The 27875-nt window shown below is 43.9% G+C and overlaps 1 protein-coding gene and 1 non-coding gene across 3 annotated transcripts in view; one reads left to right on the top strand and one right to left on the bottom strand.

Annotated features, from left to right (window-relative positions):
• Window positions 1–1166: 1166 nt before the first annotated feature.
• Window positions 1167–27875, top strand: part of LOC100084120 (interleukin 18 receptor accessory protein) — a 41743-nt gene continuing 15034 nt past the window's right edge. For both annotated transcript variants that reach the window (XM_029050914.1, XM_039911192.1), the window contains exons 1-7: window positions 1167–1592; window positions 9481–9665; window positions 12512–12821; window positions 17770–17953; window positions 21916–22069; window positions 24883–24948; window positions 27098–27215. In XM_029050914.1, coding sequence (XP_028906747.1) covers window positions 9596–9665; window positions 12512–12821; window positions 17770–17953; window positions 21916–22069; window positions 24883–24948; window positions 27098–27215 — 902 coding nt within the window. In that variant the 5' untranslated portion in view covers window positions 1167–1592; window positions 9481–9595. The remainder of the gene's footprint in view (window positions 1593–9480; window positions 9666–12511; window positions 12822–17769; window positions 17954–21915; window positions 22070–24882; window positions 24949–27097; window positions 27216–27875) is intronic.
• LOC114809863 lies at window positions 15828–15959 on the bottom strand. Its single transcript, XR_003757635.1, has one exon. It is a non-coding gene; the product is annotated as a small nucleolar RNA SNORA7 (small nucleolar RNA).

The following is a 27875-nucleotide window of genomic DNA, read 5'->3' as shown; positions in this document are numbered from 1 at the left end:
GGCCTGATTAATCCTTCTATGGACCCTGGCATAATCAATTTTTTTTCAGCACCCCTCTTTTCCCCCCAACCCAATGTATGTGTGATATCATTGGATCACACTTATGACATCATCAAAGCCACCCCCAGGATTTGCCCTGTTCCTACCCCCAACCCCAGTAGCACTTGTCTGCCCAGAAAGATTGAAGAGGGACAATATGAGGCTCCAAATTACACTCTTGGCAAGGAGCCTCCCCCCTGCCACCCTGGCTCCCCTGAGCCATTCTCAGCTTTTTTGCAGCCTCTCAGTGGGTTTCCACATCATGGGAAAAAGGTCATTCAGCTAGCCTCTCATCCAATTTGCTCCCACTGCCAGAGCCAGGGAGGGGGTGGGGTAGGGAGGAGACACTGGGCACTATGTGTTTAAATGGTTCCCAAGGTTCTCCAGCTGGGGTGGGGAGGAGGCAGTGTCAGCAGTGGCAGTGAATGCTTGTATTAAGCATGTCACTGTTGCCGTTACCTCAAGGTCTTAGGCTATGGCCTATAGAACAAGGAGCAAGTGATAGTGAGGGATGAGACTGGTGACATTCAGGCATCAAGTCAAGATCCCTGGAGCACCTGGAACTCCAAATCACCACCCAGGGCAACTAGCACAGGGTCCCGGCCAACAACATACTTCATGGTAGTCTCCAACCCACTGCAGCGAGGGCATAGCGGTAACAGGGAGAAGGCCACTCCCTTGGTCCTGTCTTATCCAAGATAATGGTATGACTTTGTCTGTCCTTCTAACATCAAGGGCAGCTATTCATATTTGACTCAGCTCATCACTGATATAGAAATTCTAATAAACCTCATTCACACCTTTTTTTGGGGAAAAATACTGTCCCCCTTCCTGTAAAACAAAACAAAAAAAACCTGTTAACTCCTTGAAAGTGGTTATTAAAGGCCCTTTTAGGGTGCCACATTTATGGTGACTGGAAAAATTTTTAACTTTTTGGGTTAGTATTACAAGAAAAAAAACCCATCGTTGTGTTCTACAGGAAATTCCTGTAAAGGAAACACTCACCCACTGTTTCAATTCAACTTTACCACAAACCTATCAGCTAGAATAGGCTGGTCAGAGAACAGTTTGAAGATACTTGATCTTTCATGTCTTTATCTGTCATTTTCTCCCTTTCCACTGAGCTGTAGTTTTCTTGATTTTTTTGCAAATGGCCAAATATTTTCACACCACTATTTTACAGCTCTCCTGAAATAAATTGTCACTAAAATGTACAGTCACACATTACACACAAATGTTCTTTCTCTCTCTCTTTCTCTCTCTCTCTCTCCCTCTATCTCTCTCTCTCTCTCCCTCTCTCTCTCTCTCTCTCTCTCTCTTTCTCTCTCTTTTTCCCCCTTCACAGTGTTGGTCATTATTTTCTTACTGATGACTTCTGACTCCTGAATGGCTGCTGTAAAGAATCAAGGTGAATATATGATTGATAAAAGGATTACATCACTTTGAAAATTTACTTTTTCAGATATCTCTCACCAATTATACCATCTTGCAAGAGTTGAAGAAGGCAGGGAAGTTCCTTGTACTTTTTGCATGTCCTTCTACAGGAAGTCAAGGTAAGAAACTATTTCATTTACGGCGGGTGGGGGTGGTCAAACTGTCCCATTTCAGTAAACTTTTAGAGCTATTGAAAATGCCTCGGGAAATGGCAAATCCTAACTGATCAGTGTTCTCTATAAAGTTCAAAAATAACAAGGGTGCACCCAGCCCCTCACCCCCCCCCCCCCCCTAAACATACACAGCTGCATTCAAAGTCTTTGAGCCTTTTACAAAAATGGGTCTAGTTAAATTCAAGAGGTAATCCAATTTAGTTTTCTTATCTGAACACAACTGTAAAACCCTTTGATAGCAGGGACTGGGTCTTCTCTAAACCCTGTAAATCTTGAAACAAATACCAACTGGCTAGAATAATGTTATTTGTGTTACAGTGTAGCAGAAAATAGCTCATGACATAATTTGTGTGTTTAAATTATTCTCCTCTGTTACAGTGATTTGTTGGGATTTTGATATGGATAGCTAGGCTAATTTGTGGCCTAAATAGCCTTAATAACTTCATGAAGCTATTTTGTATTAGTGAAAGAAAATATAGGAAATAGATTTTGAAAAAGAATTTACTGAGAAATGGAGACTAAGTGGTGGATTTAACATTATTTACTTTTTAGGTCTTCATGTTTCTTTTTGGGAGTGTTTTCTGCCTATTTGGGGACACACTGACATTTAATTTTCAACACTAGAAGAAGTGCTTATACAACCCATTGCAGATAGACTTTTTATTGTGTATATTTCCATACATATGTGAATCAACACTAAAACTCTACCTGAAAAACCCTCAATTGTAGTTTGCTCGGTATTCAACTTTGTTTATTTCCACCTCTGGTTTTCTCTGAAATTGAAAACCTTTTAAATGTATAGAACATGTTCAGTTCCTGAAGTTTGGGCAGATGGTTGTTTAACATGTTTAACAAGTACACATGAGAATGCTGGAGAAAGGAAGATGGGTCAAAGAGACTCCTGTGATCCTTTCTATCTCTAGCAGGGCCTGTAATTCTGTTTGATTGTCTTAGTCTCTCTGTCACTCTCCCTCTCTCCCACCTACCCCTCTTTGTCTAAAGTCTCTGCCAAAATATTCACCTTAGTCTACAGAATGTGTACTGTGCTTACTATAGTAACCTCCTGTGAGTGGAATGGCATTTTGGGATTTTCTATAATTAGGGGATATTTTATTTAAAAAAATGATGTTGATGATGACCCCACTGCTTTCATTTCCTCCCCATAGTTATCTGCCACAGCTGATTTTTCCATCCTAAGTTCCCCAAAACAAAGGGTGCCCTTTGAATTGATGTGATTTGAACACTCTCGCACCTAGAATTTTAGGAACATCAAATCTTGCATGTATTACCAGCTCAAGACATATCCCAGGGGCAGGGTCATTTTGACAACTCTGCGAGCCCATGGATAATGCATTTTTCAGGGCATGGAACATCATAGCGTAATGCTGTGCATGATGACACTGGAGCTGTCTCCACAATTTAACTGGTTGGAGATTGGAAAGAAGCCTCCTCTATCTCCTCTGGCTCTCCTGTGCCACTCTGCGATCCCAGTAGGGACTGTTCATCTCTTGTAAACTCTGGACCTTGCTCCCTTTACCAAATGCTAATGGGGCTATCAGGATGTTCATCCCTGAGACTGGTGTTTTCTCCTGTCGGGTCATTAAGTGTGGCACTGTGGGTTCATCCGCTGGCAGGCAAGAACTTGGGGGCAGGGGAGGAGAGGATAGGTGAGTGTGTAATCCTCCACCCTGGTTTTCTCCCTGCAGGTCGACAGTCAGCAGTGTGGCCTAGTGGAGAGAGCACAAGACTGGGAGTCAGTACTGTATTCATTGGGCACTTACTGTGTGCAGAGCAGTGTACTATGCCCTGGGGAGAGTACAATATAACAATATGACAGATACATTCCCTGGAAGTCAGAGGACTAAACCCAACTCTTCCATTTGCCTGCTGGATGACCTTCTCTGTGCCTTAGTCAGTATTTGTCAAGTGCTTGCTACTGTTTTAAGTGCTGAGGTAGATGCATATTACTCCTGTCCCATGGGGTCCACAGTCTAAATTGGAAGAAGAATGGGTATTTCAGCCCTATTTTGCAGTCAAGGAAATTAAGACACAGAAAGGTTAAATGACCTGCCCAGGTCACATAGACGGGATTAGAACCCAGGCCTGTGCTCTCTCCACTAGGTGAGGAAGCTTCCTTTTTGGGATATTGTTAGCTTTTTACCATGAATTGAAAATTTGTATGCTTAAGTGATAATCTGCACAATTCAGAAAAAGAAGCCTTTGAAGGGGGCAAGAAACTGAAAAAGGTTAAATAGGACAAAAGCTTCTTTGAATACAGGATGATAGCTGTTGGGGATGTGGAATAATCTTCATTGTGCTTCATTCTGTGCTTTGAAATCTTCTCAAACAAGTCATAAACTAACACTGTTGCCCCATTATTTTTTGATTAACTAAGGACAGTCGAAAGATCCAATGACACCCTTTCTCAAAGGAAAGGATCAGGAGCTGAAAGTTTGCCCACCCCCCAAAAAATGTATAGGCACTGTGATGAGAACAAGAATGCTCTTTGGGTCTTCTGGATTGTGAATTGTAGCGATGCCAAAGCTGGAAGACCAAACAGTAGTCCAGAATTGGTTTTACCTGCAGCCATAAATATGGCGAATTGTTTTCTGGACCAAAAAAATAAAAAGCTGGTGTTGTAAGCTCCTTGTGGGCAGGTAACCTATCTGCTGATTTTTGTGTTGTACTCACCCAAGCTTTTAGTACAGTGCTCTGCATATAGTAAGTGCTTAATAAATACCATTTATTGATTGATTGATTGATCGGTAAAATAGGGATTACATACCTGTTCTCCATTCTACTTAGTCTATGAGTCCCATGCAGGACAGGCATCATAACCAAGCTGCTTATTTTCCGTCTACCACAGTGCTTAGTACAGTGCTAGCCACAGAGTAGACACTTAACAAATATCACAATTACTGGGGTGGTAGATAATAATAATAACAATAGTACTTGTTAAGCACTTACTATGTTCTAAGAGCTGTTCTAAGCACTAGGGCAGATACAAGTTAGTCAGGTTGGACAGAGTCCCTGTCCCACATGGGGCTCACACATTCTTAATCCCCATGCTTTGCACATAGTAAGCACTCAATAAATTCAACTGAACTTAATTTTACAAGTGAGGTAAATAAATTACGGACAGGTCACAGGCAAGAGGAGCACTTAGAATTCAAGAATCAAAAGCAAGGGAATGAAATGGTATATGAACAAATTGACAGTCCTTGCAGGGGATACTCCTAAAGATCTTCACCCATTCAGCCATAGCCCCTTGTTTTCAAAGAACTACTGACACTCCAGTGTTTGAACATTTCCAAAGGCTCCATGATCCTGATGAAGAGTTTCCTCAAAGACTGGAGGGCAGAGGGTGAGTGGGGACAGAGGGGGGCCTTTGTGAAGGTCAGAGAAAACAGTGATGTGGAACTTCCATGGTCCATGTCCCCAGACTCTGCTCACTCCCCAGCTCCTTCCCTAGAAGGTAAGCTTTCTAACTAGCATGTCACTCAACCAATCACAGAGGAGGAATTGGGCAAAGAGACAGGAGTGTCGGGGGGGAAAAGGAAAATTGAAAAAAGCAACAAACCAGTAAGACAGTTCAGAACCTAAAAGAATTCCAGAGGGATAGGGCATGCCAACTTTGTGAAAAGGATACAGTTCATTTTATTGTCCGTCTCTCCTAATAGGTTGTAAGCTCCTTACAATGGTCTACACTACTGGTCTACACTATTGTACTCTTCCAAGTGCTTAGTTCAGTGCTCTGAACATAATGAGCTCTCTATAAATATCACTGATTGAAAAAGATGCCCTGGCAGAATTGCAGTGAGCAAAGAGAGGTCCGAGATTCAGCAAATTACCAAGGAAGGACCTGTGCATGGTGATGGGATATTAAGGGAAGTACATAAAATACAGACCCAATTCTTAAGGGTTTCAGAATAAAAGTACCACATGGTTTTAGCATACAAATCTATAATTTAAGTGTTTTCTCTCCCCTGTCATACTGTAAGACCCTTGAACCCAAGGGTCTTGTCTTCAAACTCTTTTGCACTCTCCCAAGCACTTAATACAGTGCTCTACATATAGTAGGTGCTCCATAAATGCAACCTGATTGATTGACAAGTTCAAATTTGAAAAAGATTAGAATCTAATTAGCTCACAGTCTAAGTAGGAGGAGATTAGGTATTTTAACCCCATTTTACAGATGAGGAAACTGAGGCACACAGTAGTTAAATGACTAGTCCATGGTCACCCAGCAGGCAACTACAGGGCTGGGATTAGAACCTAGATCCTCTGAATCTCAGTCCATGCTCTTTCCACTAGGCCCAGCTGTTAAATGCTAAGGATGGTACTAAAAAATATGTAAGTGCTAAAAGTAGCTGTTGTGTTGACATGACTCAGAATATTCGGAGTTAATTGGGCAAGGCTTGTTAGAGGAGGTAGGATATTAGGTGGGCTTTTGCACATGAGGAGAGCTGTGGTCTGTTGGACAGTGTATCTGTTTATTTTTACATTGTACTCTCCCAAGTGCTTAGTACAGTGCTCTGCACACAGTAAGTGCTCATTATGTAATAATAATGTTGGTATTTGTTAAGCATTTACTATGTGCCAAGCACTGTTCTAAGTGCTGGGGTAGATACAAGGGAATCAGGTTGTCCCACTTAGGGCTCACAGTCTTCAACTCCATTTTACAGATGAGGTAACTGAGGTGCAGAGAAGTTAAGTGACTTGCCCAGGGCCACACAACTGACAAGCAGTGGAGTCAGGATTAGAACCCCATGACCTCTGACTCCCAAGCCCGGGTTCTTTCCACTATTACATAAGATTGACTGACTGACAGGTGTATAGAGAATTCTAGACTGGTGAAATAACATGAGCACAAAATAGAGGTAAGAGAATTGAGAGCGGAGTACAGATAGAAGATTAGCTTTGTACTGGAGAGCACAGTACAAAGTGTTTGGGAGAGTACAATAGAAATAGCAGATATTCCCTGCCCATAATGAGCTTACAGCCTAGAGGGGGAGACAGACATTAAATGAGTAAATAAATAATTTGTAATATATAATTTAAAGATATGTACATAAGTAAAGTAAGGATGGGGGTGAGGCAAATATCAGATGTCCAAAGGTCAGAGATTGAAGTGCATAGATGATGCAGAAGGAAAAGTGAACTGGGGAAAAGAGGGCTGATTCGGGAAAGACCTCTTGGAGGAGATGTGATCTCAGTAATGCTTTGAAGGTAGAGAGAATGGTGATCTGGTGTATATGGAGGGGGAGGAGTTCTGGGCTAAGGGGAGGACATGGTGAAGGTGTTGGTGTTGAGATAGATGAAATTGTGGCACAATGAGTAAGTTGACACTAGAGGAGCAGAGTGTGTGGGCTGGACTGTAGTAGGACCATAGTAAATTAGTGAGGTGAGGTAAGATGGGGCAAGATGATTGAATGCTTTAAAGCCAATGGTAAGATGTTTCTGCTTGATGCAGAGGTGGGTAAGCTAACCACTGGAGGTTCTTGAGAATTGGGGAGACAAGAACTGAACATATGAGGCACAATCCTGCCCTTTTTTATGGTATTTATTAAGCACTTACTATGTGCCAGGCACTGTGCTAATTACCGGGGTAGATAAAAGCTAATCAGGTTGGATGCAGCCCCTGGGCCACATAGAGCTCATGCCTTTGAAGAGCTTTACTTAAATTGACAAATATAGAAATGTTAAAAAAAAGCATGATCATGGGAATGAAAAATAAACACAAATGAAAGAATCAGTAGCAAATAATCAAAGAAAAATTGCTTAAGAGTGATGAGGAGACTGATGGGAAGTCCTGACAAAGTTGGAAGACAAATTGGTGAAGTCTGACTGGAGGAGGTGGCTTTTTAAAATTTTTCTGAAGGATGGGAAGGATGCTGTTTGGCTAAATTAAGCTGGGAGAATGTTCCACGTTCTCCAAACCCATTACCCAAAACTAGAGAAAATAGTTTTTGGGGGGGGGCGGGGGCGGGGTTTTTTTTTGATGGGGCTGCAGCATGGTTTATCATGAGATTGTCAGGCTGCACTTGTGAGCTCTTTCATAAGCCTCCTGGAAAGCCCAGCAGGACACACAGTTGATGCTCCCCTCTCCTTCCCTCAACACTTGGCATGAAACAAAAACTCCTCACTCTTGGCTTCGAAGATCTCCATCACCTTGCCCCCTCCTACCTCACCTCCCTTCTCTCCTTCTACAGCCCACCCTGTACACTCCACTCCTCTGCCGCTCACCCCCTCAAGGTCCCTCGTTTGCGCCTGTCCCACCATCAACCCCTGGGCCACATCCTACCGCTGACCTGGAATGCTCTCCCTCCTCACATCTGCCAAACTAACTCTCTTCTCTTCAAAGCCCTACTGAAAGCTCACCTTCTCCAGGAGGCCTTCCCAGACTTAGCCCTCCCTTTCCCTCTGCTCCACCTCCCCTCCCCATTCTCCCTTCTCCCACCCTCAGCTATTCCCCCTTCCCCTCCCCACAGCACTGCGCATATTTGTATATATCATTTCTTATTCTATTTATTTTGTTAATGATGTGTATATATCTATGCTTTTATTTATTTTGATGGTATTGATGCCTGATTACTAGTTTTGTTTTGCTGTCTGTCTCCCCCTTTTAGACTGTGAGCCCATTATTGGGCAGGGATTGTTTCTATTTGTTGCCAAATTGTACATTCCAAGTGCTTAGTACAGTGCTCTGCACATAGTAAGCGCTCAATAAATATGATTGAATGAATGAATGAATGAATGAATAAACACTTCCAGCTGTCTGGCTGTCTACATGTGTCATAATGCCACTCTAGGAGGGAGCGAGGTCAGGCAAGGAGATCAGATAAGCCTGAACCACAATCAGGTTGACACCAGGTCCTGGGAAGGTGTGATGTTGGGGCCATATGTGCATCCACACAATCCAAACATCCCTCTACAGTGTAAGCTTTCCAGCACTTAGTACAGTGTCTGGCACATAGTGTTTTAGGACCACTCAAGGTGGGAGTAAGATCAGCCAAGGAGGTTGTGGGATTTGGCAAGCCTGAACCACAATCAGGTTGACACCTGGGCATGAGAAAGTGTGATGTCAGGGCCAGATGTGCACCCACAAAATCCAAGCATCCATCTAAACTGTAAACTCCTTGTGGACAGGGAATGCATCTACTGATTCCTGTGTTTTGTACTCTCCCAAGTGTTTAGTATAGTGTTCTGAACACAGTAAGCTCTCAATAAATATCATTGATTGATTGATCTCAGAGGGTCAGGAGACAATTAAGGACAGGTTTGCCCCTGTGGAGTAGTAGGAAAAGCAGAACTTTCTCCTAGGTAACCCAGCTGCGAAAACTACCACTTCCTGATGGATACATGCAATCTGGGTTCTTGTGAGAACAGGTTCCTCCTTAAAGCTCTCCCTTCACTCAAACTAGGTAGCTTCCTCTATCTGGGGGAACCTGACATTTTCTTTTGGTTGCTTGTGGACCATTTTGATAAAGCACGTTTCTAACACGGTGCAAGGGAGCAGTGGAAATGGAGACTCTTGCATGACAAAGATTTACCTTGTGGAAAAACTTCTCCGAAACTGAAAAACTCTTGCAGCCAAAAGTAGCTATGGTAGAGTGGGTGCAACGTCTCCAGTAGATCTGAATGTGGGGCTCCCAAGGGTGAAAGTAGGACATCCCAAAACAAATGCCCACCCAATCGAGATTTTTCAGTGAAATGATGCAAAACCTGAATGGGTGTGAAACCTCTTGTAACAGATTGTATTTCATAGCTTCCTGTGTGACATGTATTGCACCATTGGTTTCTACTTCCCCAATCCCATCTCCTCATGTTGCAGCAATGACAAGGACTCTGACTGTGAAGGTACCGCCTTCTCCCCTGCACAGTTTCCCGGAGCCCCACCGGCAAACGACACATATTATCTGAGGCAATGAGACCCGAAGGAGGAGACGATGTTCTGTGGAGGCTGGATCCTTTTCTTCCTGGCCACAGGGGCAGGCACTGAAAAGCTGGATTGGGCAGGTAAGGGACAGTGTTTCCCTTTCCCTCAGGAACCACTGAAAATAAGTCAGGTTGCTGAAGACCAGAGGGTGGTGATGCATCATGGATAATTATTTGGAAAAGCAGGCTGGCCTCGTGGTGAGAGCATGGGCCTGGGAGTGTCTGGGAGTCCCACCTCTGGTTCAGTCTTAATACCTATTTTTCAGATGAGGTAACTGTGGCACAAGGAAGTTAGTGAGTTGCCCAAGGTCACACAACAGACAACTGGGGAAACCAGGATCAGAAAGCAGGTCCTTCTGACTGTGAGCCACATGTGGGACAGAGACTGTATCAAACCTAATTATCTTGTATCTACCCCAGTGCTTTGTACAGTGCCTGGCACATAGTAAGTGCTTAACAAATACCATAAAAAAAGGGAAAAAAAAAGGGTTTACAAATCCAGTGACTGCCTGCGTGGAAGAAACCTGGGAGGAGATTTGGCTGTATTATCGATGAAGAGCACCTAACTGCATCAGGATCAATATCCATGGAATTGATTGAGCACCTACTGTGTGAAGAGTTCTGTATACTAGAGCTACGGGAACATTAAGAAGGATGAAAAGCACAATCCCTGACCTGGAGATGCTTATGATATAAGAAGGGAGACACTGATGAATCGATAAGAGTGAGAGAATAGGTACAAATGACAGACCCAAATGTAGGACTAAAGCAATAATAACACTTAAAAAACCATGAATGCCTCAGTGATATGATGGTGTGAACTGACTGGAAATGTGGTAGGGTTAATCAGGAAATAATAAGTCTATCAGTCAATCATATTTATTGAGTGCTTACTGTGTGCAGAGAACTGTACTAGGTTCTTAGGAGAGTACAATATGACATAGTTGGTAGACACATGCCCTCTCCACAATAATAATAATAATAATGTTGGTATTTGTTAAGTGCTTACTATGTGTCGAGCACTGTTCTAAGCGCTGGGGTAGTTACGATGTAATCGGGTTGCCCCACATGAGGCTCACAGTCTTAATCCCCATTTTATAGATGAGGTAACTGAGGCACTGAGCAGTGAAGTGACTTACCCAAAGACACAGAGCTGACAGGTGGCAGGTCTGGGATTAGAACCCCTGTCCTCCGGCTCCTAAGCCTGTGCTTTTTCCACCGAACCACACTGCTTCTCAAGAAACCTGCAGGCTAAAGGGGGAGACTGACATCAAGATCACTACATAAATTACAGGTATATAAATAAGTGCTATGAGGCTGAGGGTTGGGTGAACAAAGGATGCATTTCCAGGTGCAAGGGAATGCAGAAGGGAGTGCTGGTTTCACCTTTACAATACCGCCAAGATCCACCCTTTCCTCTCCACCCAAACGGCTACCTTACTGCTACAGGCTCTTGTTATATCCTGGCTAGACTACTGTGTCAGCCTTCTCTCTGATCTCCCTTCCTGCTCTCTCGCCCCACTCCAGTCTATTCTTCACTCCGCTGCCCGGCTCATCTTCCTGCAGAAATGATCTGGGCATGTCACTCCCCTTCTTTAACAACTCCAGTGGTTGCCTATCAACCTCCGCTCCAAACAAAAACTCCTCACTCTAGGCTTCAAGGCTCTCCATCACCTTGCCCCTTCCTACCTCTCCTCCCTTCTCTCTTTCTACCGCCCACCCCGCACGCTCCGCTCCTCTGCCGCCCACCTCCTCACCATCCCTCGGTCTCGCCTATCCCGCCGACGACCCCTGGGCCATGTCCTCCCGTGGTCCTGGAATGCCCTCCCTCCTCACCTCCACCAAACTAATTCTCTTCCCCTCTTCAAAACCCTACTTAAAACTCACCTCCTCCAAGAGGCCTTCCCAGACTGAGCTCCCCTTCCCCCTCTACTCCCTCTACCGCCCCCCTTCACCTCTCCGCAGCTTAACCCTCTTTTCCTCTCATTTCCCTCTGCTCCTCCCCCTCTCCCTTCCCATCCCCTCAGCACTGTACTCGTCTGCTCAACTGTATATATTTTCATTACCCTATTTATTTTGTTAATGAAATGTACATCGCCTTGATTCTATTTAGTTGCCATTGTTTTTACGAGATGTTCTTCCCCTTGACTCTATTTTTTGCCATTGTTCTTGTCTGTCTGTCTCCCCCAATTAGACTGTAAGCCCGTCAAACTGCAGGGACTGTCTCTATCTGTTGTCGACTTGTTCATTCCAAGTGCTTAGTACAGTGCTCTGCACATAGTAAGCGCTCAATAAATACTATTGAATGAATAAATGAAGAAGAGGCTATGAGAGTTTAGTTGGGGAAGACCTCTTGGAAGAGATGTGCTTTTAACAAGGCTTTGAAAGTTAGGGAGATGACTTCTGAGAGAGGAGATTTCTTGGAAGACAACTGCGCAACTTGGGAGACAACTATACACATGGGAGACAGATGAGAAGCAGAATGGGCTAGTGGATAGAACACAGACCTGGGAGTTAGAAGGACCTGGTTTCTAATCCCGGCTCCACCACTTGCCTGCTATGTGACCTTGGGCAAGTGACTTAACTTTTCTGTACCTCAGTGACCTCACCTGGAAAATAGGGATTAAGACTGTAAGCCCCATGTGGAACATGGGCTATGACAATCTGATTACCTTGTACCTACCCCAGTACTTAGTACAGTGCCTGACACAAAGTAAGCACTTAACCAATGTCATAATCCTCCCTCCCCTCTGAAACTATAGTTGTCCAAATTGAAACAAATATCTGGTGAGCAGCCAGATCTCCAATTCCGTTTGTCCTGTGCAGGCACACCCCAACAACTATAGAGAAATCTCAATCGTCTGGAAGGAGTTTCCTTGTAGGGTAATGAGTTCACTTATCACATTCTCTATTGCCTGTGTTTTTAGACTGCCCCCATGATGGTCCTGCTTGGAGATACCGTGCTATGGCCGAGGAGAAATTTTACCTGTTCTGTGCTGAACCACCCCACGGTCAAAGTCCTCTCTTACACAAGGATGTCCCGGCCCTGAGACAGGGCATGTGCCATGAAAAAAAATGCAACCACTCTGCAGTGCGATGGTTCCAACAACTCCAGAATAGTAAAGATCCCCAAGACATTAGCGGCATGAAGGGCCCTGACATCAAACAGGAGAGGAATGCACTTTGCTTCCGTGCAGTAAAGAGTGAAGATGCTGGACTGTACTTCTGTACAATCAGGTACAAGCTTATAACCTCAAGCATTTATTGGTGTCTGAGAACTCACTTGCTACAAAATCTATTTGGTGCTTTCTTTGTGCCAAGCGTAGGACCTTACTCCATGGGGACAAAGGTCTCCATAGTTGTGTGAGGGGGAACTCCCAGAGTCATTGATGATCTTTATGGAGCTCTTATTGTGTGTAGAGCACTATACTAAGTGCTTGAGAGAGTACAATACAACAGAAATGGTGAACAAAATCCCTGCCTACAAGGAGAATAATAATAATAATAATGATGATGGTGGTATTTGTTAAGACCTTACTACGTACCAAGCTCTGAACTAAGCACTAGGGTGGATACAAACAAATCAGGTTGGACAAAGTCCCTTCCCACATGGGGCACACAGTCTTAATCCCCATTTTACAAATGAGATAACTGAGGCCCAGAGAAGTGAAGTGATTCACCTGAGGTCACATAGCAGACAAGTGGCAGAGCTGGGATAAGAACCCACATCTTTCTTATTTCCAGGCCTGTGTTTTATCCACTAGGCCATGCTGCTTCTCTGCAGTTTAGACTCACTCACCCCAGATCTCTGACTAGATCTAAGAGCTTTCAATCAGGGCTAAAAAGTCCCCAACTGGTGTTTTTTTGGCCTGTTAATTCTTGAAGCCTGTTCCCTCCCAATCAATCAGTAATATTTATTGAATGCATAACTGTGTGCAGAGCTTTGTGCTAAGTGTTTGGAAGAGTACAATACAACAGAGTTGTACAACAGAGTCTTTTCGACTGTGAGCCCATTGTTGGTCAGGGATTGTCTATATCTGTTGCCAAACTGTACGTTCCAAGTGCTTAGTACAGTGTTCTGCACACAGTAAGCACTCAGGAAATACAGTTGAATGAACAGAGTTGGAGACGTTTTCTTTCCGTAACAAGTTTACAGCTTAAGGGTGAGTCAGACATTAATATAAGTAAATAAATTTATTCCCTATGAAATTCCTGTCCTTTTACCATCCCCATGCTCAAAATGTAAAAGTTGGAAAGTCTGGTGCAAAGCACTGTTCTACAAGCTTGGGGAGAATAGAAGATAATCAGATCAGACACAGACCCTGATCCATATGGAGACCCCAATCTAATAAGTAGACAGAACAGGTATTCCACCCCCACTCCTTAATTTCAGAAATCTACAGAGGTAAAGACACTTGCCCAGGGTCACATAGGTCAGTGCAGAACTGAATTTAGAGGTAGTAATCAGTCAATGTTATTTTTGGAGCAATTACTACATGCATACTACTGTACTAAGTTCTTGGTGGAGTACAATATATAAAGAGTTGATAGACACAATCTCTGGCCAAGAGGTGCTTTCTTTCTTTTTTTTTTATGATATTTGTCAAGTGCTTACTTTGTTGTGCCAGGCACTGTACTAAGAGCTGAGGTAGATACAAGATAATGAGGTTAAGCACAGTCCAAGTCCCACACGGGGCTCACAATCTTATTCCCCATTTTACAGATAAGTGAGATAGGGAATTAAGTGACTTGCCCAAGGTGACACAGCAGACAAATAGCAGAGCCAGGATTAGAACTCAGGTCATCTAACTCCCACATACATGCTCTTTCTACTAGGCCACACTGCTTACAGACTAGAAGGGGTTATACACATTAAAATAAACTACAGTTAGGGGAATCAGTATTATTAATAACATTTATTGAGAACTCACTGGGTCCAGTGCACTGTACAACATGCTTGGGAATTACAGAAAAACCAAGTGACATAAGATCTGCTTAAGCACTTGGGGAAGCAGCTGGCCAGTGGATAGAGTACAGGCCTAGGAGTCAGAAGGAGCTGGGGTCTAATCATTGGTCTGCTACTTATCTGCTGTGTGACCTTGGGCAAGTCCCTTCACTTCTCTGTGCCTCAGTTACCTCATCTGAAAATGGAGATTAAGACTGTGAGCCCAGTGTGGGACAATCCTAACCTTGTGTCTATCTCAGTGCTTAGTATAGTACCTGGCACATAGTTCTTAACAAATGCCACAATTATTATTATTTTTTTATCTGATAATAAGGAATTTTCATTCTAAAGGGGAAGACAGTCATTAACACAGTTACAGCTCCCATGGTCAAAATAAATTGATGGAGAAGAGTGATATATGTGATTGCTAAGAAGAGTGAAAATAAATTCATAAGTACTAGAATTGGCTAAGGAGAAGATGGGAAATTAAGGAGGAAGTTCCAAACTGGGAAAGCAGCATGAACATGGGGGTGGAGGGTGGAGAGCAGCATTTTGGGGAACAGTGGGAGAAGCAGCAAGACCTGGTAGATAGATCTCGGGCCTGGGAGTCAGAAGGACCTGGGTTTTATTGCTGGATTTGCCACTTGACTGCTCTGTGACCTTGGGCGAGTCACTTAACTCCTCCATGCCTGTTACCTCATCTGTAAAGTGGGTATTAAGACTGTGAGCCCCAAATGGGAAATACTGTGCCAACCAGATTGGTTTGTGTCTATCCCAGGCCTTAGTACAGTGCCTTACACATAGTAAGCTCTTAACAAATACCATAAAAAAAGAAAGCAGATAGATATGGTGGGGCCAGATGATGGAGTTCTTTGAAGCCAATGTTGAGTTTTTGTTTGATACTGCAAGACCCAGGGACCCACTGGAGGATTTTGAGGAGAAAATGGAGGTAGGCTGAGTGAAACTTCATGCACTAAAAAACTCAGGTCTCTTGACTCCCAGTCCTGGGCTTGTTTCACTAGGCCAAATAGCTTCACATCTGAACAAAGCCCTCCTCATGATAGTTGTTGTTGTTGTTGTCTTATGCTGTTGAGTCAGGTCTGACCCAAAGCTATGCCATGGATACATCTCTCCCAGAATGCCCATCCTCCATTTGCAGTCATTCTGGTAGTGTATCCATAAAGCTTTCTGGGTAAAAATACAGAGGTGGTTTACCATTGCCTCCTTCAGCGCAGTAAACCTGAGTGTCCGCCCTCAACTCTCTCCTTTGCTCTGCAGCCCAGCACAGGGTAGTCTTGACTTGTAGCAGATTGCCTTCCACTCACTAGCCACTGCCCAAGCTAGAAATGGAATGGCTATGCCTCTGCTTGACTCTTCCTCCTGAGACTGGTAAAGTACTGGAAACTCTCCAGGTGCAAACCCAAGAGGTGTCCTCATGATTATTTCCCAGTAAAAGATATTAGATTTCCCCAGCGGACAATCAGATATTTATCCATCACCTAGTCTGTCTTAGCCCATCAGGGAAGTATCTGATCCCTAGCATAACCAAGGACTCTGCATCCACCTCTGCATCAAACAGAATCTCTTCACCATTGGCTTTAAAGCACTCAATCAACTTGCACCCCCCTAGCTTAACTTGCTTATTTCTTTCTTTTACCCAGCCTGCACACTCAGCACCTTTAACACCTACAGACTCTCTGTACCTTGATCTCACCTAGCTCACCACCGATCCCTTACCCACATCCTGTATCTGGCTTTTTACCCCCTCCCTCTTCCTATCAGAGAGACCCCCACTATCCCCACCTTCAAAGTCTTATTTAAGTTTGTTGTGGGCAGGGAACGTGTCTACCAACGCTTAAATTGTTCTCTTCCAAGGACTTAGTATAGTGCTCTCCACTCAGTGTGCATTCAATAAATACAATTGATTGTTTAATTAAAATCACATCTCTTCTGAGAGGCCTTCCCTGTTTGCAACCTCATTTTCCCTACTTCCTCTCTCTTCTATGTTTCCCTTGCCCATGGATTTGTAGCCTTTATTCACCCCTCCCTCATGTCCAAAGCATTTATGTACAGATCCATAATTTATTTCAATGTCTGCCTTCCCCTCTAGACTGTAATCTCCTTGTGGGCAGGAAACCCATCCACCAACTCTGTTGTATTCTCTCAAGGGTTTAGCACAGTGTTCTGCATACACTAAGCACTCAATAAATACCATTAATTGATTGCTTGAGTGGCAGCTCATGACTAAGCAGTATTGCCAGCTCTGTCACTGTCCTAGTGCTGACTTGAGCCAGAGTGGAAGAAGACCTGGTCCCATCATCCCTCCCTCTCTGCCCCTGCTGCTGCTGTGTAAGTAGTAATAATAATGATGATGATATTTGTTAAGTGCTTACTATGAGTCAAGCACTGTTCTAAGTTTTAGGGTAGATTCAAGCTAAGTGGGTTGGACACAGTCACTGTTCCACAGTCTTAATCCTCATTTTACAGTTAAGGTAACTGAGGCACAGAGAAGTTAAGTGACTTCTACAGCAGACAAGTGGCTGAGTTGGGTTTAGAACTCAGCTCTTTCTGACTCCCAGGCCCAAGCTCTATCCCCTAGGCCACGCTGCCTGGGCCTACTTTCAGGTGATGCCATGCAACGAACAGTGACTCTTCAGCTTCAAACATGCCCAGACTCTAGCTGCCTTAGCCTTCTTAAGACCCCTGAGCTGCAATGGAGACTTCTCCAGTGGGGACAGGGATTTGTGTGAGAAAGGATCAAGGATGGGTCAGAAGGAGAGACAGTAATGGTAATCATAAGAAACAAAAATTGTGGTATGCATTAAGTGCCAACCATGTGCCAAGAAGCGTACTAAACAGTTGGGTAGATATATCATTGGTTGGGAAGAATTTTGTTGGATTGTAGATTTTACAGAATGCTGCTAGGCCACTTCATTTCATTTTGTACAGTGACAAGGCTGGTCTTCTTCATTTCGTACAGTGACTATGTGAAGCACCATCCCTCTGAGCCTAGATCAGTAGTCTAGTGTCCTGGAAATGTTCCCAGCTTACTCTGAACAAAACAACTAGGCTGCTCAGAATCAATTGGTGATATTTATTGAGCACTTACTGGGTGCAGAGCTCTGTACTAAATGCTTGGGAGATTACAGTACAACTGATTTTGTAGACATGTTCCCTACCCACAGTGAGTGACAGTCTAGGGGATGAGTGATCATTAGCAAGTTCTTCTGTCTTTTTCAGGTCTCCTGCAGGACGATCCAGTTGCGTCAAGATGATCTTAGATGTTCAGCCAAAGTCAAAGTCACCCTGTTGGGGCTCTGGACCAAACCTGGTAGACTTCCTCATTGGGAGCCAAAATTCAATTTCTTGCCCCGGTTTCCATTGCCAGCATGATTCACTCAAGTCAGCCGTGAAGTGGTACAGGGTAAGGGGGCTTCCTTCCTTTTGTCTTGGGACAACAAAGAGCTACCAGAAGGGACCCTATAAAACTGTGCCAATAATACATGATTCCAAGGCCCCTGACACTAAGCATCAATCAATCAATCAATCAATGGTACTTATTTAGTGCTTACTTTGCGCAGAACACTGTACTAAAAAAGAATTGGTAGACAGGCTCCCTGCCCACAATAAGCTTACAGTCTAGATAGGGTCAGATGTTTATATGAATGAATTAATTCCAGATGTGTACATAACTGCTGTATGGGGCTGAGGATGGGGTGAAGACCAAGTACCCACAATGCAGCCACTGAGCATTCCAGGGACACCTCCAACATTGTTGTTGAAAGGAACCTCTGGATTGCTTTATAGGTGCCTTGGATGAACTAGAATAATAATAATAATGATAATAATAATAATAATACTAATGGCATTTGTTAAGCGTTTACTGTGTGCCAGGCACTGTACTAAACCCTGGGGAGGATACAAGCTAATCTGGTTGGACACAGTCCCTATCCTACACGGGGATCAGAGTCTCAAATCCCCATTTTACAGATGAGGTGACTTGAGGCACAGAGAAGTGAAGTGACATGCCCAAGGTCACACAGCAGACAAGTGCTGGAGCTGGGATTAGAACGCATGACTTTCTGACTCCCAGACCCGTGTTCTATCCACTATGCCATGATGCTTCTCAAGAACAGAGCTTGAGTGATCATACTATTTGATAGTGAAGTCATAAGAGGTGTAAAATTGCCCTGAATTTTATTGGTTTTTTGAAACAAAAGGTCCTCCCCTACAGTACTTCCAGGAGATCAGTTCTGAATATAAGATACAAAAGACTTCACGGGAAAGAGAGTGCCACAGTTTGCAGCTATTGTACAGGGTACCTGGCCTCTCAAATGACAGGACCTCCAGCTTCCCATTTTGTAAACTGCAGCAGCTGATTTTAGATCTATCGAGGGTCCCCAATGACTCCTGGATCACCCCCACTAGCTGGTCTGCAGTTCACATGGGAGGCCTAAAACCCAAGTGCTGTCCCCACTCCCCAGCATATAATAATAATAATCATATTTGTGAAGCACTTAATATGTGTCAAGCACTGTTCTAAGTGCTGGGGTAGATCAAGTTAATCAGGTTGGGTGTAGTTCCACATAGGGTTCACAGTCTTAATCCCCATTTTGCAGATGAGGTAAACTGAAGCACAGAGAATTGAAGTGACTTGTCCAGGGTTACACAGCAGACAAGTGGCAGAGTTAGGATTAGAACCCAAGTCCTTCTGATTCCCAGGCTTGTGCTCTCTCCACTAGACCATCTGTACTGTCTCAGATATTTTCCAACTAGGTTGATTCTCGATATGGACAGGACCAGATTACTGTAGGAGCCTGAGGGACTGCAACTGCACAGGCCAGGTTTTGGACCCCTTCCAGACCTCACCCCACCTCCCTCGTGTGATTTGAGCATTCGCTTCTTCAAATGGTCAACCCCTTACCTCTTGAATTTATCACCCTGGACATTATGAAGATGGTGCCTGGGAAGACACCCAAAATAGCCATCCACAATGTGTAGCATCAGTAGGGGCCTGTAGTCCTCTAACTGAAGCCCACCTCCACTCCCTCAGCCCCTGAGTCTTCATGGTGGCCATTTTTCATTTCTGAGCTCTGCAAAGGAGTGGCTGCTGATGGGGATTGGTGAGTGAAAGAGCATCTGGTGGTGCGGACCTTATCCCCGCCTCCGAAGCCTGCTCTAGACTTGACCCAGAACAATCGCCGCCAACCTTCCTCCCGCCAGTACATCTTTCCAGCCAGGCAGAACCCCAAAGACCAGATAGCTTGTGCCTGTCTAACGTCTGTGGCTGCTGCTTTATGTGGCTCATCACTGGTTCAGGGCAAGCCAAGAGGCTGGATGCCTGAGAGAGGAACCCATGTGTCCTGGATCCAGCAGTGAGGTATGAATATGGGTCCTCTCTGCCTCCACTCCTCTTCCTGGGCCCCTATCAGGTTTGCTAGGTTGAGTGGGTGAGTTCCTGGAAGAGAAAGAAGCAGTGGAGGGGCATCATTTTCAGGGCTCGGGCTTGAGCAGCCTCCTTCTGGTGCCCAGCCTGCTCCCGCTGCCTTCATTGGGCAGCTGGTACTGTGGGAGCTAGATAGGGCTCAAGGAGGAGGCCTGGAGAGTGGGTGACTGAAGGTGGAGGGTGTGGTACAGCTGGGTGGTGTGGGAGCTTCTAAGAAACGGCCTGTACCACATCCTGGGCTGCACCCCACTCAGTCCTGAGCAGTCTAGGCTTATTCTCACACCCTTTTGGGATGGAGGGTCCTGGAGGAACTGGCAGCAGAGTTCCCAGGGCTTGAAGGGCTCAGCAGCAGCAGTTGTTCCAGCTATCTTGTTCCAGCTATCCCGGTACCCTCACACCCTGACTGCGCTGGGCCCGCTGATCCCCTGCATGGTGCTACTGGCTGGGCCCCTAAATGATTTTGCTACTTTCCTACTAAATAATCCAGCCACATACTTTGTTCCTCTAGTGCCAACCTTCTCATTATACCTTAATCTCATCTATCTTGCTGCTGACCTTTCATTCATGTCCTGCGTCTGGCCTGGAATGTGCTCTCTCCTCATATCCAATAGACAATTATTCTCTTCCTAGCTTCAAAGCCTTATTGAAAGTACACCTCCTCAAAAAGGCCTTCCCTGACTAACCTCTCCTTTTCTCTTCTCCCTCTCCCTTCTGCATCACCCTGACTTGCTCTCTTTATTCATCCCCTCTCTCAGCCCCACAGCACTTATGTATGTTTCTGTAATTTATTTATTTATATTAATGCCTGTCCCCTCCTCCAGATTATAAGGCCATTGTGGGCAGCGAATGTGTCTGTTTATTGTTAAAACATGTTTATTGTACTCTCCCAAGCTCTTACTACAGGACAATGTATGATTGACTGACTGACTGACTACTGAATGGCTGAATCTTTGGATCTTTGGACTCCATATCAAAGGCCCCTTTGCACTACCACTGCCTCTTTCACCCCACACAAATCTGTGCTAATACCCCATCACTAGCAAAGACCCCCATCCTCCTCCTTCCTGTCCTCTTCTTCCTCATCCTTTTCTTCCTCCCCTAATGCACTCTTCCAAACATTTAGTTCAGTGCTCTGCAAATAATAAGCGCTCAAAAAATACAATTGATTGATTGATTGATGGATTGATTCTCCTCCGGGATATCACCCAACTCATGGTAACCCAAGCTTGGATTTGACAAGGGGCTATCAGTGAATGCTAATGGCGATCTTTCACATTCATGGACACACTCCTTTTTCCTCCCCACCTTCTGGGAGCAGGAACCCTGAGTTTGCCTTTTTGTTAAGACCTGAGGCTTGGAGGTTTAAGAGACTGGGGGAACAGAAGAGATGGGGAGGGAGGATGTAAGGCTAGGTTAGAGAGAAGGAGGAGATGGATAATTAGGGAGAAGGAGGAAATGGAGGGTTAGAAAAATGCAATGCTGTGAAGACATCCTCTGTGCCCAGTGTTACGTGAGGGAGCTTGTGAGACAGTCCAGCCCAACTTGAGAGTGGGGATATCTTTTTCCAAGTTGCTTCAGGTGCTAATGACATTGGGCCTGGACAAATCCTCGTGATTGCTTCATGAGGGAGGAAGGAGATGCAAAGAGCAGAAAAGTTGAATGATTCTAAGCTGGGAGAGACAGCAGAGTCAGGATTAGTTCACCAGGCCTGTATCCCAGCTAGGAGATGCTGCTGTCTCTCCCGGCTCCTCACTGCCTCCTTCGGCTTTAAGGTTACTTTCATTCATTTTCCCATGGACGTAAAGTTTTTCGGCATTAAACCCCATGGGAGGCAAATAGTACCTTAGTCTGGTGAAGGGGTTGTATCTGGAGCAGAGAATTTTATCTGGCCCCGAGGTCAGTGACAGTTGTATCATCTGCCTTTTTTTTTCCTTGGCTAGATTGAAAAGCCTTTTTCTCTTCCCATTGAGAACAGTAGAGTCCATTTGAAAGAAACCTATAAAGATCACCGTGGAACCTATGTGTGTGATTATGTCCAGTCTAATAACAGCAGTTGGTGGACGGTGAGGTCTGTTGTTCAAGTGAGGACTGTTGGTACGTAACAATTATGTTGACACTCATGTTTGGATGGGCTAACCAATATGCAAGGGAATGCCACCTGGGGAATCTTCCTCCTGGAGCTTGTGTGGCAAGGGAATGTGTCTATTTATTGTTATATTGTACTCTCCCAAGTCCTTAGTATAGTGCTTTGCACACAGTAAGTGCATAATAAATATGACTGAAAGAGTGAATGGAGGCTCCTGCCTTTTTGAAGCTGTGTGGTCTAGTGGAAAGATCCTGGGCCTGGGAGCCAGAGGACTTGGGTTCTAATCCCAGATATACCACGTGCTTGCTGTGAGAGGCCTTCCCTAACTAAGCCCTCCTTTCCTCTTCTCCCACTACATTCTGCATTGCCCTGACTTGCTCCCTTTATTCTTGCCCCCTCCCAGCCTCACAGCACTTATGGGCATATCTTTAATTTATTTATTTCTATTAATATCTGTTTCCCCTTCTAGACTGTATGCTCATTGTGGACAGGGAATATGTCTGTTTATTGTTATAGTACAGTGCTCTACACACAGTAAGTGCTCAATAAATATGATTGACTGACTGACCTTGGGCAAGTCACTTAGATTCCCTGGGCCTCAAGTACCTCATCTGTAAAGTGGAGATTCAATATCTGTTCTCCCTCCTATTTATATTGTGAGCCCTATGTGGAACAGGGACTCTGACCTGATTATCTTGTGTCTTCCCCAGCACTTAGGGCTTGACAGAAAGAAAGCACTTAACAAATACAAAGTTTTATTATTACTGTTGTTGTTCTTATCATCATCATCCTTATGGTTATTATCATTATTATTATTCTCCTGGACCATGCTTATATCATTTGGGGCTGGACTGTATGGGTACTGCTGGATTTTACCCTTATTAATTGTAAAGCTCCCAGGTCTTCCCCTGCCCCTCCCTTCCCCGGCTCACCCCCTGCAGTTCAGCTGTTGATGTTCTGGCCACTCCAATTCCCCCGCCCCACTCCTTATAGCTCCTCCCCACTTCCCTCACCTTGGCACCATCCCTCCTTCCATCCCCGGAAGGATGTTAACTCCTGGACTTGGGAATCATGAAGAAATTCAACTAAAAAAAAAAATCCCAATTTGTTTTAAATTTTAAGATTTAAAAAATCCCTTAAACTCAATTTTTCTCCAAATTCAAATAAAAACCAAAAACAATTAAGCTAAGAATAACCCCAATTGCCCCTTTAAACCCTCTGATTTATTCCTTCCCTATTCCTATTACCTATAAATCTGGGACGGTCCTACTCTGGGGAGGTGAGGGAGTGGGGAGGCCAAGCAAGGTGACCCAAGGTCAATCTAGGGATTGACCCAACTGATCTGTTGATGTGTGGGGACGTGGGGAGAAACTGTGGGTCTTTTGGCTAAACTGGTTTCCTGGGTGAATCCAGCCCCAGACTATCAGCATGGTTCCACAGTAGTAAGTAGGAGTGAGAGGGAGGGAATAAGATGATCTCATTTCCACAAAGGTCTGGAGGATTGAACCCAAGGAAAAAGGAGTTTAGGTTAGCAGGAAAGATGCTCAAGACGGTAACTATCTCAGCGACATCACTGCTCTCCCAAGCGCTTGGTACAGTGATTTGCATACAGTGTGCTCAATAAATACTATTGACAGATCCCTGTGGGAGCTTGATCTGAGTAGTCCATTGGTCAGATTCTGTAATATCACAGTTCATAGGCTTATGTTCTAGAAAAGAGACCCCAAAATGCAGAAATGCCCCTCCAGACAAGGCAATTGACTTCTTGTCCCAGAGGAACATTTGACTCTGCTCTTTATGCCTCCAAAGCAAACTACTAATTGTCTCTTGCTCTTGATTTACCCATCTTGAATCATTCATTGCCTTTTTTATCCTGTCCATAACACCATCCCCTTCTTCTTCCCATGCCTCTTCTCAGTTCTCTCCTCCTTCAAAACATCCTTTAAAAGTCACATCCTCCAGGAGGCATCCCTAAATTATTGCCAGCCCATCAGTCACCTCAGAACTTGTGTTTGTGGCATACTGATTTAGGTATTCACTCGTGACATCATTAGTGTAACTAGTCTCTTACACTTGACCACTGTTTATTTAACAATTTTTGTCTATTGTTTTCCCCATTAGATTGTAAACTTCTCAAGAACTAGGCTCGTGTCTGTCAGTCAGTCATATTTATTGAGCACTTACTGTGTGCAGAGCACTGTACAAAGCATTTGGGAGAGTACAATATAACAACATAACAGACACATTCTACCTCTTCCCTCAGACAACCAGTGGTAGGTTTTGAAGGCAGACTCTGTGCAGAGAACCATACAAAGGTGCTTGGGAGAGTACATTAGAGTTAGTAGACATTTATGCCCCCAGGCTCAGGGCATGCCTTTTTTTATTTTTAAAGTTATTTGTTAAAGACTTACTATATACCAGGCACTGAACTAAGAGCTGGGGTAGATACAAGCTAATCAGATTGGACACAGTCCCACATAGGACTCACAGTCTTAATCCCCATTTTACAGCTGAAGTAGCTAAGGCACAGAGAAGTTAAGTAATTTGCCCAGAGTCACACAGCAGACCAGTGGCAGAACCAAGATTAGAACCCATGTTCTTTTGACTGCCAGGCCCAGGGTCTGTGCTGTTGATAGTGCTACACATACTGACATATTGGATCACCCCCTGCAAAACCCTCCTCATCAGAATAAATTCACTAAGTCCTATAGATTTGGACTTTATAACTGAAGGTAATTTAATCACAGCCTCCAAAACCTAAGACATAGAGATATTGCTAGATTATCCAGTGTGGCTAATGATGTTTTGTTTATCTTTCCAGTGGCGTTTACTGAAATGAAACCAGACATTTTGGAGCCCATAGAGAAGACCCTGGAAGTAGAACTAGGTAAGCTTGCCATAAATAATATTAATGATAATGATATTTGTTGAGCACTTACTCTATGCCAAGTACTACTAAGTGCTGGGTGGATACAATCAGATCCCATATGGGGCTCACAGTCTAAGGAGTGAGAGCAGGTACTGAATCCCCATTTTGCAGATGAGGGAACTGAGGCATAGAGAAGTTAAGTGACTTGCCTAAAGTCACACAGCTGATAAGTGGCAGGGCTGGGATTAGAACCCAGGTTCTCTGACTTTCAGGTCCATGTTGTTTCCGCTAGGCCATATGGCCTCTATCCTTTTTCCAAGCCAAATCAATCAATCAGTGGTATTTATTGAGCCCTTACTCTGTGCAAACATGTTGACAGACATAATCCCAGATACTTCTTACAGTGAAGCACAACATCCCAGCTACCTTAGGACCCAGAAGAAAATATATTAAGTACATTCAAGGGAATGATTCCCACATGCCCTAGAGGAGGAGTATTAAAGAATTAAGTTGTAACAACAATCTTTGCTCTTTCTGAATTCTTTGGAATTGAAAGCAAGTCTAGAAACATGGAGCATAGGAGCTTGGTGTATTTAGATTCACAGTTTGTTCCAAGAGAAGATACATAAGACCACGAAAAGGGCCCTTTTTTGGACAGAAAAATAGTTCATCCATCCCTTGATTCTATCATCAAAAGTGTTCCCAAGATGCTTGTCAGAACTGTGTGTTGTTTGCCCTACTTAACCTCAATCTTTATGGTTAGTGTGGCATCCTCAATTTCTCCCTCTATATTCACAGTTGTTTTCTCTAATAATCCATTAATTCACCTACACCCCATCCCACTGCCTCACACACAAGCATATATGCATGCACACACACACACGCACATGCGCGCACACACACACACACACACAGCCTCTCACCCTCTCCTTTTCTCCCTTTCCCTCCCTCTCTCTGTTGCCATCTATTTCTGATTCTATTTTTCGGTCACTCTATGGCCATGCCTGTTCCTTTCTTTCTTCTGACCCACTCTGAACCCCTCAAAATCTGGCTACTTTTCTCTCACAAACAAGTTTGGGGGAAGCCAAAAATATATAATCAGCAGATGATTTTCTTAATTATTTCCCCTTAAAACAAGAATGATATGGGGACAGTGATTCTCTGGCAAAATCCTAGAGTTCTGCTTCTCAGGTGTTTGTTCTAGATCTGATTACAGACTTACAAATATTTAAACATAACTTGGGAACATTAATATAAAGTTAGGACTCCTGCAGTTCAATGGGATGATTTAGACTGTGTGACATGTGGGGCAGGGACTACATACAACCTGATTATCTTGTATCTATTCCAGCAGTTAGTACAATCCTTGGAACATAATAAGCAGTTAAATACCACAATTACTATTGTTATTATTGTTAATATTTTCATGGTGATTCTTCACCTTTAACTCTCTTGAAGATGTTAGATAATCACCCAGTGCATGTCATCAATGTCCCTCTTCTTGCTGATATCCTAGTCTAAAACTGAATTAAAACATTCCTTTACCAATTACGAAGCATAACTTTTAGAATTTGCAGTTAAAAATGTACATTTTCCCACCTTTGGAAGAGCATGTCCTAGAACTGGATCTATTGTCAATGACTTGATAATAGATTTGAACCAGAAGTCTCCTTGTAAAATATTTGGCATAAACAGTTATCCAAGTGGATCCAGATAACCTCAATCAATTGATCAATCAATGGTATGTATTGAGTGCCTACTGTGTGCAGAGCACTGTACTAAGCTCTTGGGACAGTACAATATAACAGAGTTGGTAGACACATTCCCTGCCCACAAACGAGTTTACAGACTAGAGAGGGAGATAGACATTAAATTATTTAATTATTTATTTATTATTTATAATTTATCATTTATAGGTACATACATTATAAATGCTATGAAGCTGAGGGTGAGCTGAATACCAAAAGCCCAAAGATCACATATTCAAATGCATAGACAGTGAAGAAGGGAGAGAGAGCCTGGGAAAAGAGGGCTTTATTGAGTAAGGCCCCTAGAAGGAGATGTGACCTTAAACCTCTTGAACCTTACCATAACCAGATCCTCATACTCAGGACAAGAAGTTCCCTAATTATCTTTTCATGTCCTTCTCTGCTTCTTTGATTTCCAGGAAAGCCTTTTGCCATCAACTGCACTGTCCGTTTTGGATTTCAAAACTCTTCTCTCCCCCCCCAGCTGGTAGAATGGTACGCGGATGACAAGGAACCACTTCTGCAAAAAGAAACTTGGTAAGAAAAGGAAGAGCTGATTAGGTTGAGGACAAATTTCTAAAGGCTTCATCTTGTTACTTACTGTCTGATTTTGAACAAATTCTACAAGATGACAATAATATGCTCTCTAAGAGAAACTGATGAGTTGAAGCTAAAGAATCTGAGGAATGCCTTCATTTTGATCAGAGATACCAAGAATAACATTCTTCTAGCCTTACTCTGTGGGGAACGGAGCAGGGCACTGAGTTGGATTTCCCCTCTGATTCTGCAGTTTCATTCAAGTAAGCAGGAATTACACTTTTGTGTCACAAGAGAGGAGCTGGTCCCTTGAATTTAAAGAAGAGACCCTCTCAGGAGCCATGTTTTTACCCTACTTCCCCTTCCAGTTATCGTCCTATCTCCTTCCTACCCTTCCTTTCCAAACTCCTAGAACGAGTCATCTACACTGGCTGCCTTGAATTCCTCAACTCCAACTCTCTCCTGGATCCTCTCCAATCTGGCTTCCGACCCCTCCACTTCACCGAAACTGCCCTCTCAAAGGTCACCCATGTCCTCCTTCTTGCCAAATCCAATGACTCATACTCTAATCCTCCTCGACCTCTCAGCTGCCTTTGACACTGTCGAACATCCCCTTCTCCTCCACACTTTATCTCACCTTAGCTTCACTGATTCCATCCT

Source organism: Ornithorhynchus anatinus, chromosome 2 (genome assembly GCF_004115215.2).
Source record: "Ornithorhynchus anatinus isolate Pmale09 chromosome 2, mOrnAna1.pri.v4, whole genome shotgun sequence".
Lineage (NCBI taxonomy): Eukaryota > Metazoa > Chordata > Mammalia > Monotremata > Ornithorhynchidae > Ornithorhynchus > Ornithorhynchus anatinus.
The sequence above is the reverse complement of the archived record's forward strand: the minus strand, read 5'-3'. Positions and strand labels throughout refer to the sequence as shown.